Source organism: Bison bison, unplaced genomic scaffold (genome assembly GCF_000754665.1).
Source record: "Bison bison bison isolate TAMUID 2011002044 unplaced genomic scaffold, Bison_UMD1.0 scf7180017864461, whole genome shotgun sequence".
Classification (NCBI taxonomy): Eukaryota; Metazoa; Chordata; class Mammalia; order Artiodactyla; family Bovidae; genus Bison; species Bison bison.
In genome coordinates this window covers 9,004,081-9,019,326 of record NW_011495023.1, presented here as the reverse complement: position 1 = coordinate 9,019,326, position 15,246 = coordinate 9,004,081, and the positions used below count along the sequence as shown (strand labels likewise).

Below are 15,246 nucleotides of genomic sequence, written 5' to 3'. Positions count from 1 at the left end.
TGATTAGCATTTATAGTGAAGTATTCTTATCACAGAACTGAATCAACACAGCAAACTACAAGTAAGCTGCTAAGAGCAGAGTCTGAAAGCTTCTCTAAAAGCCTTCAGGAGTCCCTATTGAACAAGATACTTTGTTATAAAAATTTTGAAAATACAACCTAGGACACAGAAAGAAATCTTTATTACTCAAAGATAAAGTCATAGCCTTAAATGCTTTCATTATCGAGTAAGGAACATGAATAGAGAAACTAAGCATTCTCATTAAAAAAGAAAACAAGAAACCAAATTCATACATTAATAAAAAAAATTTTTAATAAGATCAATAATACAAATAATGTGCTTCAAAAGGTGCCATCAAGAAAATAAAAGACAACAAAAGAGAAAATTCGTGCAAATCATGTAAGACACTTGTATCTACAACATAAATAATTCTTACAACTCAATAATAAAAAGAACTTAATTAAAAATCAGCAAAGAATGTGAACGGATGCCTCTTTAAAGAAGATATATAAATGATAAATGACCAACAAGTGCATGAAATAGAACCTCAGCATCATAAGCCTTTGCTGCTGCTGCTGCTAAGTTGCTTCAGTTGTGTCCGACTCTGTGCAACCCCATTGATGGCAGCCCACCAGGCTCCCCCGGTCCCTGGGATTCTCAAGGCAACAACACTGGATTGGGTTGCCATTTCCTTCTCCAATGCATGAAAGTGAAAAGTGAAAGTGAAGTTGCTCAGTCGTGTCCAACTCTTAGCGACCCCATGGACTGCAGCCTACCAGACTCCTCCATCCATGGGATTTTCCAGGCAAGAGTACTGGAGTGGGGTGCCATTGCCTTCTCCCATAAGTCTTTAGGGAAATGTAAATCAAGCCCACATACCATATCACACCCACGAGACTGGCTAGAACCAGATAGTAGTAAGTGCTGGGGAAGATGGAGAGAAGTCCAAACCTACCTACTGAATTGAAAAATAGTGCAGCTGCTTATAGTCTGGTAAGTTCCTCAAAAGGTTAAACATAGTGTTGCTCTGTAACCTGGCTCTTCCATTCCTCGATAGACACCAAAGAGAAGCAAAAGCTCATGTCACATAAAAACTTGGACATGGATGATCACAGCAGCATGATCCATTATAGCTGAAAAATGGCACTGACCCAAATGCCCATCACGTCACGAATGGGTAAATAACATGAGGCATATAAACACAATGCAACAGCACACCTCAACGAAAGGCGGGGAAATACTGACACATGCTACAACATGGATGGACCTTGCAGACATCATGTCAAATGAGAGAAGCTGACCACAAAGGGGGACATAACGCATCGCTCGAGTCATGTGAAATGTACAGAATAAGCAGATCGAGGGTGACAGAGGCAGAGGTGGGGTGCGAATGAGGAGGAACTGCCAATCACGAGCAGGTTTCCTTGCGGGTAAAAATTCAGAACATGAAAATATTCTCAAAGTGATTATGGAGAAGGATGCACACCTCTGTGGCTGTATTGAGTCATTAAAATGTACAATTTTAAATGGCTGACTTGTATGGTATATGAATAACATCTTCATAAAGCTGTAAGAAGAAAACACTGCACTAAAAAAAGTGTGACATGATCACATTTATGTATTTACATAAAATTTTATATATATGCGGGAGAGGTAAATGTATATAAAATAAAAGATTAAGAACAAAACCAAGTTCAATTATATCTCAAGGCCACAGTTTCCTCAAGTATGAGATAAAAATCATAATCATTATTTCATAAGGTCATTTCAGTAATTAAAAAAATTATCCATATAATGCACGAGCACAATGTCTGGCATGTGGACCACTCTATAAATGCTAACTCTTACCATAAGTGATGACAAAAAGACGCTTAAAGGTTTAAACGTCTTCCATACTCACCTCCATTGTAAAACCGATGACTTTGAAACACTGCTCAATTAATTCATATTGGGATTTATAGAAACTATTATTCATCATGTCCTGTATTGTTCTGATGTGGTCATTCTGCAGGTATCTGGGGGTGGGGGGGGGAATCCCAAAGGATAGGTGAGAATCTAAAATTTAGTGAAAAGTAGAAGTATTATTTATAAAAGTTCAAGCTGCTGAGTTACCTGGGAGGCTTGTCTTCTGGCAATTTATAATGGGCTAATTTCTTCTTTTCAGCTAAACCAGTATAGATGTAATAAAAAACATGAAAGTTTTTTTCTCCACTGAAAAGATAAGACATTTTCAGGATGGTGGTTCGTAAGAACACTTGTTAATTGCTAAAGTTTTTTGGTGATACAATTATCAGAACAACTGTGAGTGCCACGGAGGGTTTCCTGGAGTACTGGATTTTGGCCTTCTGTGGTTGCGACTGTCTTTAGTATTTTCAACTACAACTGTCATTGAATTACAGACTCTGCTAAGCGCTTTGTATGAATCATTCAGTACATATTTGTGGGCCCACCAGGCCTTTTCTAGGCATTGGGGATACAGCAGGAGCAAACAGTCAAAATGCCCTGACTTCTTAAAGTTTGCATGCCAGTGGGAACAAAGTAGTAATGAATAGAGCATGCCAGGTGGTGGTGAGTGCTACATGATCTTAGTCACCTGCCTTAACCCCCTCATTTCACATACAAAGAAACTGACGCTTAGAGGGGATACTAATCTCCCCTCAGGTCACAGAGTTGATGGCCAAACTGGATTTCACCAGGGCTGTTTGATTTCAAAGCCCATGTCATTAACCACCTCTCTACCCTGTCTTTCTGGGGCTCAGTTTTCTCTCTTGCAAGAGAAATCTGTTCCTTATGAATCTCAAGTTCCACAACTCTGCGGTTCTCTGGATAATCAGCATTTCCAAGGCTCTATAATAGCACAATTAAGGAATGTGGGTTACAATGAGGCATTGAAGACCTACTGCTCAGAAAAAAAAAATTTCTTCCAAACTATGAAAGCTCATGGACAAGGCACCTGGTCACCCAAAAGCTCTGATGGAGATGCACAATGAGATTAATGGTGTTTTCATACCTGCTAACACAGCATCCACTCTGCAGCCCATGGATCAAGAAGTAATGTTGACGTTCAAGTCTTATTATTTAAGAAATATATTTTGTGAGGCTATGCCTACCATAGATAGTGATTCCTTTGATGGATCTGGGTAAAGTCAATTGAAAACCTTCTGGAAAGGACTCACCATTCTAGATTTCATTAGGAACATTCATGACTCATGGGAAGAAGCCAAATATCAAAATTAACAGGAATTTGGAAGAAGTTGATTCTGACCCTCATGGATGATTGAGGGGTTCCAGACTTCAGTGGAGGAAGTAACTGCAGATGTGGTAGAAATAGCAAGAGAATGAGAAGTGGAGCCTGGAGATGTGATGGAGATGTTACAGTCTCAGGATAAAACTGGAATGGCTAGAGAGTTGCTTCTTATGGATGAGCAAAGAAAGTGGTTTCTTAAGATGGAATCTACTGGTGAAGATGCTGTGAAGACTGTTGAAATGACAACAAAAGATTTCGAATATGACATAAAGGGAGTTGATAAAACAGCAACAGGGTTTGAGAGGACTGACTCCAGTGTTGAAAGAAGTTCCACTGTGGGCAAAATGCTGTCAAACAGCATCGCAGGCCGCAGAGGAATCGTTCATGAAAGGAACAGTCAATCAAAGAGGCAAACTTCATTGGTAATAAGTTGCCACAGACACCTCAGTCTTCAGCAGCCACCAAGTTGATCCATCAGCAGCTATCAATATGGAGGCAAGATCCTCCACCTGACAAAAAATTATAACTTGCTGAAGGAAATCAGCCCTGAATATTCACTGGAAGGACTGATGCTGAAGCCCCAATACTTTGGCCAGCTGATGTGAAGAACTGACTCATTGGAAAATAACCAACGAATGTCGAGAAAGACTGAAGACAAGAGGAGAAGGGTCAAGAGAGGATAAGATGGTTGGATGGCATCACTGACTCAATGGACATGAGTTTGAGCAAGCTTCAGGAGTTGGTGATGAACAAGGAAGTCTGGTGTGCCACAGTCCATGGGGGTGGCAAAAAATCAGACAGGACTGAATGACTGAACTGAAGGCTTGGATGATGGCTAGCATGTTTTGGCAATAAAACATTTTAAATTAAGATATGTGTATTTTTTTTAGACATAATGCTATTGCACACATAATAAACTACAACATACTGTAAACATAACTTTTGTATGCACCAACAGACTGAAAAATTCATGTGACTTGCTTTTCTGTGATATTCACCTTATTGCAGTGGGCTGGAACCAAAGCCACAAATATGTCCGAAGTATGCCTGTATTCAATTGAATTTGAGATGAAAGCAGGTTGTTGGAAATGAAAAATATGAACTTGGGACACAGCAAGACACACATCTTCTGCTGTCAATCACATACAGCTATCCATTGAGGCCATGATGTCAGAAGAAATCGCTAAGCCTGAGAATATTCAGAGAAAGAAACACTCCAAGAACAAACTTTTGCTAGGTATACATTTTGGGAATGGATGGATGAATCTAAGTCAGAGAGGAAAAACTCAGAGATAAGTTCAGTCATGAAAGCAAAGACAGGTGAGCGTTTCAAAAAAAGGGGCGTCCACAGGCCCAGATGCTGACCTGAGGATGGCCGCACCCTTTAGAGCTGACTGTGTTCATACCTTCTACGCCTCCAGCCATCATTTGTGGCAGTCACCAGTAACGCTATGATGAACAACTGTGTTGTACACGAGCAAGGTTAGAACAAAACTGAAAGCGCACTTCTGGTCTCTTCTTACCACAAAATAACAAAACTCCTCTAAGACAGGCACAGCATATAATTTAGTTTGCTTTGTTCTAATGAAATCACATTGATTGCTCTATGTGTCATACCTTTAACACGTAAATGACGCGGTACACAATTAGCAGAGTGACTCATAAGTGTAGACACCCACAATTGGTGGTGTTCTTGTTAATTACCAGTTTACATTTACTGAGGACTGTAATTTGATAAGAGCTGGAGATGATATAGGAAATATACTGACCTTCAGTAGATAAACCATTAGAGAATTAAAGGAACAGGAAAAAAAGATTACCCATCTCATGGGTATCTCCAAAGATTACCCATCTCATGTCCTGCCTTAACTCATATGATTAGTGATACCCAGGTCAGAATGGCCTGGGAGCAAACCCCAGGCTCAGCAAGTCACCAGATAAGGCAGCTTGAACAATGCAGGTTTGAACTTCCTGGGTCCATTTACATGGATTATATGAATGATGGAAAATTATGTGCAAATTTTTCCAATATAAAAAAAATGTGTGTAGATTATCTTGTGCAAGATGAAGTGGAGAACTTATCTTTACCCAGGCATACAGGGGGTGGTGACAGTTAACATAAAACTAACCATGTGTTACTTTTCTTATTATTTTATCACTCTGCTCTCAAACAATTACATGACCATGCAGCATGCCTCTCTCTCGTAATTGGAGATATTGCATATCAGCCTATCATCACCAAGTGCTTTTTTTTTTTTTTTTACTGTACCAATGTTTCCAATACGGTATGATGAATATGACTGTAATACTGTCTGCCCTAATATTTATAAGATTCTTAAAAAGAATAAGATTCATTCATTAGTATATCAGCTAGGCTACTGTGAAGCAATTAGTAAATATGAATTCATTTTTCACATTATCTTTTCCTTTTTGATGTCCAGTGCTAGGATAACATTGAAAGTATCTAAGACAATACTGACATAGGTATTGAGAGATGATTCATCTTGTAAAGAGACAACAGGAACTTCACGGCATCAGTAGATACAGTACAGTACTTTCAATATATTTTCTCTTCCTTATAGTTTTCTTAATAACATTTTCTTTCCTCTAACTTACCTTATTGTAAGACTCAGTACGTATACTTTAACAAAATACACATTAATTGACTGTTTAGGTTATCGTCTGGTTCACAGGAGACTATTACTAGTTACGTTTGGGGAAAGACAAAGTTATTTGTAAATTTTTGACTGCAAGGGCAGTTGGCACCCCTTAACCTCACAGTGTTCAAGGATCACTGTATTCTCTGGCCTACCCCTATTGTAGACCCACTAAGGTTTCCTCAGGGTCCCCCACAGACACTGAGGGTGGACCACATTCCTTCAGGCAGCAGCTCCCAAGAGGCAGCAACCCTGCACAGTCCTAGGTCTCAGCAGGCTCTGCGGTGTGGCCCCTCCTTCTGCCCTACAGACCCAGGGGTCGGGATGACTTCGCAGCACTGCTAGCCTGTGCGTATCTCACCGTTTATTCTTGGTTTTTCCAGCCTCTCCTTCTGTAAACAGTCCTCTCAGTTAGACCCTTTAAACTGGTTCTTTCCTTTCAGTTCCTGAATGAGAGGTTATATCATCTTTTAAAGGACCTACTAAGAATTCTTCTATTACATCTCTGATACTTTCAGTTTTAAACATCATAAAAAAGCTTCTCTAGTATTTAAAAATGAAATTCAAATTAAGTAAAAGAAAAAAATAGATGTAAAAAAACTGGAAAACAGAAAAATTATAAGGCAAATGTTCTTGAATTATAACTGAGATGTATTTCGACCTGGAATACTTTTCTCCAATAAACAATGTAAAACTAAAGTCATTTAGGCCAACTGAAAATAAGCTTACTTTCTTCACAGTATGCCTAAAATATGACCCTAATTGTGCTCTTTTCTAGACTATATGGTGCAATAGTCCAATAAACATGAATGACATTATTTTTAGGAGAGCAAATTTGAAGGTATTTATATTAAATACTTATATTGCATGCCTGCCTAGTCACTCAGTCATGTCAGACTTTCTGTGACCCCATGGACTGTAGCCCTCCAGGCTCCTCTGTTCATGGAATTCTCCAGGCAAGAATATTGGAGTAGGTTGCCATTCCCTTCTCCAAGGGATCTTCCAGACCCAGGGATCCACCTGGGTCTCCTGTTTTGCAGGTAGATTCTTTATTGTTTGAGCCACCAGGGAAGCCCAAATACTTCTATTAAAGGCATTTATATTAAATCTATTGTACCTAAATTCCTGGGAATTTAACATAAAACACATGACTACAACAATGTAGATAATTCAGTATAAAACCAGCATGCACTACCATGTGAATATAGATAGCTAGTGGGAAGCTGCTATATAGCACAGGGAGCTGAGTTCAGTGCTCTCTGATGACCTAGAGGGGTGGGATGGCGGGTGGAAAGGGGACTCAGGAGGGAGGGGACATATGTATACATAAAGCTGATTCACTTCATTGTGAATCAGAATCAGTTTCTGTTGTATTACCAGAAACTAATGCAATGTTGTAAAGCACTTATATTCCAATTAAAAAATAAATTAATTTAAAAAGTAAAAGCAGATAAAATCCATGAGCTCTTATCAAAAAAAGAAAAGAAATATGGAAGACTCTAAATTGCCACAACTTTGAAAAAATACCAAGGTACAAATTCAATGCTATTATTACAGTTTTTTCATTAGAATAACAAACAAAGATGGTTTGGGATCATGAAGACAGAAGAGAAGTTTTGTCATTCAGCTACAAACTGCCAAAAGGAACTTGCTCAACCTGAACATACCAGAACATCATGTTGGTGGCTTAATCAGAAGACAAAGAAAAGAACACAACAATAAAACCCCTTCCTGAATCCCTTTTTTCCAGGTGGGGGGAAGGTCCCTTGTGTATAAACACTGGGAGAATATAATCAACACAAAGATCTATTTATATATACCAGCATTTAAAAGAAAAAAATAAGTTATTTATAATTAAATTTCACATTTGTTTTGTGTAGAGAAGTATATTCTCTTCTACTTAAGAAATCACTCTAATTTACCCTGTTAGTACTTCTATGATGGGCTTAGGCTTTCTATCTGTTTTCATAAATTTAGGTTATTTACTAACTCTTTTAGGGCTTCTCTGGTGGCTCAGTGGTAAAGAAACTGTCTTCCAATGCAAGAGATGTGGGTTTGATCCCTGGATTGGAAGGTCCCCTGGGGAAGGAAATGGCAACCCACTCCAGTATTCTTGCCTGGGAAATCCCATGGACAGAGGAGCCTGGAGGGCTACCATTCATGGGGTCACAAAGAGTCAGAAACAATTTAATGACTAAAGCAACAACTAACTCCACTGGATATAACCCATAAGAGAGTAAGATAGGGCTGAGGGATCTCTGTTTCCAATAGGCAATGCCTCATACATAGCAGACGATGAGCAAACTTTTGTTGAACTTGTGTTACATGAGTAAGACATTTTATTATTAAAACAAAAGCATCATCTTGGCTTACGTTTCCCAGATAATAGGAAATAGGTGATGTGAACTTACCTAGCTTGATGGATAACTCGGGATTTCTCCAGCAGGTATTCAGAGATCTGTGCTCCCACGACAGCTCCAGAAGGGGTAAATTTCATTTCTAAGTATTTTCCAAATCGGCTGGAATTGTCATTTATAATAGTGCAGGCATTACCAAATGCTTCCACCAAATTGTTTACTTGTAAAATCTTCTCTTGCAGGGTTTTGTTGTTAGCCTACAGAAAATGTCAAGATGTAAAAAAATAAAAGCAAAATTTTATTTTTGTATGAAATGAAAAGTCTCTTTGATAAGCACTTTATGTAGATGTAAACATACAAGAACATATTCTTGGTTTGTTACCAGATGTTACAATCCCATTTTAAAAATTTAAGGTAAAATTACATAGAGTGAGATTCACCCTTTATAGAGTATAGTTCTGAAAGTTTCTACAAACATATGCAATCATACGAATCCCACTACGATTCACATATAGAACAATCCAATAATCTCCAAACTTGTCTCATTACTCTGCAGTCAATCCTTCCCTCCACCCTCAGCCCCCAACAATCACTGACATGCTTCTGTGCCTACAGTTTTAAATTTTCAAGAATGATACAGAAAGTGAGCCATATGGTATATAATGTTCTTAATCTGGTTTCTCTGACTTAGCCTAGGAATTTGAGATTTATCCAAACCTCACCCAGTGAGCTTTATTGTTTTGTATCAGGGTTCATTCCTTTCTGGTGCTGAGTAATACTCCACTGAATGGATATACCATTGTTTCTTATTCATTTCCTAGTTCCCTTGTTTCCTCTTCTTGGAGATTATTAATAAAGCTGCTATAAATTATCTGTAGTTTTTCTGCGTGAACATGGGTTTTTATTTCACTTGACTAAATACCTAGGAGTAGAATTGTTGAGTTGTATAATGAGTATGGTTAGACTTTCTAAGAAGCTTCTGCGCTGTTTTCAAAGTGGCTGTACCATTTTGCATTTTTATCAGCAATGTAAGAGACTTTCATTCAGTTCCTCTACATCCTTATCAGCACTTAGCATCCTTATCAGACTTTTAAAAAATACTTTAGCCATTTTGATGGTATTTCATGGTGGTTTCAATTTGCATTTCCCTAATGACTACTAAAGTAATGCTCAAAATTCTCCAAGCCAGGCTTCAGCAATACGTGAACCGTGAACTTCCAGATGTTCAAGCTGGTTTTAGAAAAGGCAGAGGAACCAGAGACCAAATTGCCAACATCCGACGGATCATCGAAAAAGCAAGAGAGTTCCAGAAAAACATCTATTTCTGCTTTATTGACTATTGACTATGACTGTGTGGATCACAATAAACTGTGGAAAATTCTGAAAGAGATGAGAATGCCAGACCACCTGACCTGCCTCTTGAGAAACCTGTGTGCAGGTCAGGAAGCAACAGTTAGAACTGGACATGGAACAACAGACTGGTTCCAAATAGGAAAAGGAGTACGTCAAGGCTGTATATTGTCACCCTGCTTATTTAACTTCTATGCAGAGTACATCATGAGAAATGCTGGGCTGGAAGAAGCACAAGCTGGAATCAAGATTGCCGGGAGAAATATCAATAACCTCAGATATGCAGATGACACCACCCTTATGGCAGAAAGTGATGAGATGGCTGGATGGCATCACCAACTCGATGGACATGAGTCTGAGTGAACTCCGGGAGTTGGTGATGGACAGGAAGGCCTGGCGTGCTGTGATTCGTGGGGTCACAAAGAGTCGGACATGACTGAGCGACTGAACTGAACTGAACTGAATGACTACTGGGTTGATCATCCTATTTTCATTTGCTTTTGGCCACTTACACACATCTTTGGTAAAATGGCTAGTCATTTTTTTGTTCCTTTTTTGTTATTTGATCTCTTACTTTGGAATTTTTAAGAGTTTTTAAATATATATTCTGAACACAAGTCTTTTATTAGATAAGTGACTTGCAGATAGTTTCTCTGAGTCTATAACTTATATTTCATTTTCTTAACAATGTCATTCAGAGAACAGGATGTTTCTCATTTTGGTGAAATCAAATTTACCCATTATGGATTAAGCTTTTTATGTTGCATCTAACAACTCTGCCTAACCCTGAGGAACAAAGTTAACTGACAATTTTCTTCTAGAAATTTTAGTTTTTGGTTTAATCATTTGTCATTAACTGATCTTTGCACTTTTGTTGCAAATCAATAAGCCACACATGCAGATTCAGTTCAGTTGCTCAGTTGTGTCCAATTCTTTGTGACTCCATGGACTGCAGCATGCCAGGCTTCCCTGTCTGACACCAACTCCCAGAGTTTGCTCCAACTCATGTCCATTGAATTGGTGGTGCCATCCAACCACCTCATCCTCTGTTGTCCCCTTCTCCTCCTGCCTTCACTCTTTCCCAGCATCAGGGTCTTTTACAGTGAGTCAGTTCTTCACATCAAGTGGCCAAAGTATTGGAGCTTCAGCAATACTTATACAGTACTGTGCAGATTACTTTATTCCTTTGATCTGTCTGCCATCTTTTCTTCAATAACACACTGTTCTGACTGTTACAGCTTTATAGGGAGTCTTGAAATCAGGTAGTATTTGTTAATCCTCCAACTTTGTTCTTTTTCAAAACTGATTATTACAGTTCCTTTGCCTTTTCCACATAAATGTTTGATTCAACTCCTCAGTTTCTAAAATATAAAATCCTGCTGAGATTTTTACTGTAAACAACAGTGAATCTACAGATCAATTTGTAGAGAACTGATATCTTAATAATATTGAATCTTTTAATCCATGAACATGTCATGCTGCTGCTGCTGCTAAGTCACTTCAGTCGTGTCCGACTCCGTGCGACCCCATAGATGGCAGCCCACCAGGCTCCCCCATCCCTGGGATTCTCCAGGCAAGAACACTGGAGTGGGTTGCCATATCTCTCCTATTATTCAGGTCTTCTTTGATTTCTTTTATCAACTTTTTCTATTTTTCAGCATACAAATCTTGCACATGGTTTGTAAGATATAGATTTAAATAGTTCATGCTTTTATGGTGCTAATATAAATTTAAATTTATATATTTAAATTTATAACTGATCAGTTTTGGTATGTATAATTAATTTCTGTATATTGACTCCCCTTCAACTTGCTAGTAACAAAAGAAGAGGAAATAAAGTATTCAGTGAATGTATTAGGGCCAGAAAGAGAGAAAATTACATTTATAAAGCCTTGTCTACCAAGAGTGAGAAAAGTTAGAATTTGCTCAAAACAAAAGCATATGCTTCTTATAATTTTTGTTATATTTTACACTCACAAAGGACAACAAATGTATTATAATTTCTGGGCATTATTAAATGTGGTAGTTCATGGATATTAACTTCATCAATTAAATTTAATTCTGAAATATAACAAATATCTCTGTTAGGATAGAGAAAGAAAGTAAACTATACCTTTCCAAGCACTGTCAGCTGCTGAACTAAGAGATGAGCACTTTCAGTTTTTCCAGCACCACTTTCTCCAGAGATAACAATGCACTGTGCAGTGAGAAAAGGGACCGGTAAGAACACTTTATCCTCACAATATTCAATGGACAGTCAAGAAACTAAGAGGAGAATTTCTAAGAATGTGAGCTTCTCCTTACCTGATCTGAACTGTATGTTACCATAGACTGGTATCCTAAGTCAGCCATGGCAAAAATGTGAGGAGGATTGGCAGTTCTCTTTGCTCCAATATATAACTTGGAATGCTAGAAGTTAAAAAGAGCATGTGTTGTAGGGCTTTGGTTTCTGTTTAAATCCCATTTATTTACAGATAGAGCACTAATTTTTAAAGAAACAGATCCATCAAACACCTGCAAAGCATTACTAAACCACCAAAACATTAATACATATTACATATACATATACATGCATAAATCATGCACAACTATGTAAAATAAAAGTTTGATATAAAACAACAGGGAAAAATGACATGATATAATATGACATAACGTGGTCAGTGGTATTTAAATGAAGACTCTTTTGGAAGCGAATACCACTTCCAAAACAGAACTTAAAGTTTCCAAATACTATAATTTATTTTATTTATCTATTTTTAAACTTTTCTTTTGGCCATGCGGCATGTGGTATCTTAGTTACCCTACCAGTCATCAAACCTTTGCTCCCTGCACTGGAAGTACACAGTCTCAACCATTGTACCACCAAGGAAGTCCCTATAATTTCTTTAGATAAGCAATTTATAAATAAGACAACTAGTTATCATTTCATTAACTATTTCTTAGATACAATAATGTCTGACACACAAGTACTACTTTTTTCTTTTCATATCATTTATCAATAACACACTTTTTCATTTGATTTGCCCAAGATTCCATAGTTAATTTATAGCAGACTATGCACTCAAGCCCAAATCTAAAACTTTTGTCAATGTTCAATATGCATTATTCTTCTAACTCTTAAAATGGTAGAGACTGAGAGAATTATATATTTTCACATGAAAAATTATATTAAGCACAGTATAAAAATATTATAGAGTACTACACAAATAACTAAAAGAGTATGGACCCAACTAAAAATACAACACACAAAATAAATAATAAAAAACCTAGCTTAACTCCAGAATATTAATCTATATTTAAACATTAGGGGCTGAATATTAGATAAATATATACTTAAATTCATAAAATATATCACCTGATATTAAAAATCAAAGATTGATGTACCCCATCAATGTACCCCAATGTTCATTATAGCACTACTTACAATAGCTAGAATATTGAAGCAACCTAGATGTCCATTGGCAGATAAATGGATAAAGAAGCTGTGCTTTATATATATATATATATATATATACCCACACACACACAATGGAATATTACTCAGCCATAAAAAGGAATGCATTTGAATCAGTTCTAATGAGGTGGACGAACCTAGAGCCTATCATACAGAATGAAGTAAGTCAGAAAGAGAAAGATAAATATCATATCCTAACACAGATATATGGAATCCAGAAAGATGGTACTGATGAATTTATTTGCAGGGCAGCAATGGAGAAAGAGACATAGAGAACAGACTTATGACTTATAGACTTATAAGTCTTAAGGGAGGACTTATCAGACTTATAGGGAGTGGGGAAGGAAGAAGGTGAGATGTATGAAGAGAGTAACATGGAAACTTACATTACCATATGTAACATAGACAGCCAATGGGAATTTGCTGTTATGTCTCAGGGAACTCAAATAAGCGCTCTGTAACAGAATACTCTTGAGAATCCCTTGAACTGCAAGAAGATCCAACCAGTCCATCCTAAAGGAGATCAGTCCTGGGTGTTCATTGGAAGGACTGATGTTGAAGCTGAAACTCCAATACTTTGGCCACCTCATGTAAAGAACTGACTCATTGGAAAAGACCTTAATGCTGGGAAGGATTGCGGGCAGCAGGAGAAGGGGACGACAGAGGATGAGATGGCTGGATGGCATCACTGACTCGATGGACATGGGTTTGGGTAGACTCCGGGAGTTGGTGATGGACAGGGAGGCCTGGCATGCTGCAATTCATGGGGTTGCAAAGAGTCGGACACGATTGAGCGACTGAACTGAACTGAACTGAACAACCTAGGGAGGTGGGATGGTGAGGGAGATGGGAGAGAGGTTCAAGAGGGAGGGGGCATTATGGCTGATTCATGTTGATATTGGGCAGAAAACAACAAAATTCTGTAAAGCAATTGACCTTCAATTAAAAAATAAATTAATTTTTAAAAATCAACCCATATGTCAAAAGGAATTTTTAAACTCATAATGCTGAGTTTACAGCCACTAAGCATATAGTACCTATATATACAATGTAATTTTACTTTTGATTCTCTCATACTTGATAGACATTAAGTCTACACATTTTAGGCATCTGTTTATTGATATGATACCTAGTGTGAACCAGTTATCAATTACCAATAACTGGAAAGAAATAACATATCTTGCACAAAGACCACAAACTGCATCCAGATATATTTGTCTTCTCTAATTCTATATTTTAACAATAATTATTTAACTACTGGGCTTCCCAACTGATTTGGCCACCTGATGTGAAGAACTGACTCATTGGAAAAGACCCTGATGCTGGGAAAGATTGAAGGCAGGAGGATAAGGGGATGACAGAGGATGAGATGGTTGGATGGCATCACCAACTCAATGGACATGAGTTTGAGCAGCTCCAGGAGTTGGTGATGGACAGGGAAGCCTGGCGTGCTGCAGTCCATGGAGTCACAAACAGTTGGACATGACTGAGAGACTGAACTGAACTGAACTGGGCTTCCCAGGTGGCACTGGTGGTAAAGAACCTGCCTGCCAGTACAGGAGACTTAAGAGACCTGGGTTCGATCCCTGGGTCAGGAAGATTCCCTGGAGTAGGAAACAACAATCCATTCCAGTGTTCCTCCCTAGAGAATCCCATGGACAGAGGAGCCTGGTGGGCTACAGTTCATGGGGTCGCTAAGAGTCAGACATGACTGAAGCGACTTAGAACAGCACATTTAACTATTATTTATTTATCGGTGCTGCAGGGGCTGCTGAGAGCTATTTTCTGCCCAGAACCATGTGTATGTGGCCACTACTCAAAGGTTCTAAAAAATTTTTGAAATTTGAACCTGCAGCTATTTTGGTCATTATTGTGATCAATGATTTCTTTGGCTACTCAGCACAACATGTGGGATATTAGTTGCCCGCTCAGGGATCAAACCCATACTCCCTGCAGGGGAAATGCAGAGTCTTAACCACTAACCACCAGGAAAATCCCTTAACTGTTTATTTAAAGGACTAGATAAAATTTTATTTAGCATCATTTGGTGGTGGTTTAGTCACTGTCATGTCTGACTCTTGCAACCCCATGGGCTGTAGCCCGCCAGGATCCTCTGTCCATGGGGTTCTCCAGGCAAGAATACTGGAATGGGTTGCCATTTCCTTGTCCATCATTTAAATT

General features: G+C 38.3%; 1 protein-coding gene across 1 annotated transcript in view; it reads right to left on the bottom strand.

Annotated features, from left to right (window-relative positions):
* MYO3A (myosin IIIA) overlaps positions 1-15,246 on the bottom strand; it is a 158,207-nt gene that overhangs the window by 73,525 nt on the left and 69,436 nt on the right. The window contains exons 11-15 of the mRNA XM_010860064.1: positions 11,916-12,020; positions 11,725-11,808; positions 8,316-8,518; positions 2,113-2,211; positions 1,901-2,015 (exon numbers count right to left, since the gene is read on the bottom strand). Coding sequence (XP_010858366.1) covers positions 1,901-2,015; positions 2,113-2,211; positions 8,316-8,518; positions 11,725-11,808; positions 11,916-12,020 — 606 coding nt within the window. The remainder of the gene's footprint in view (positions 1-1,900; positions 2,016-2,112; positions 2,212-8,315; positions 8,519-11,724; positions 11,809-11,915; positions 12,021-15,246) is intronic.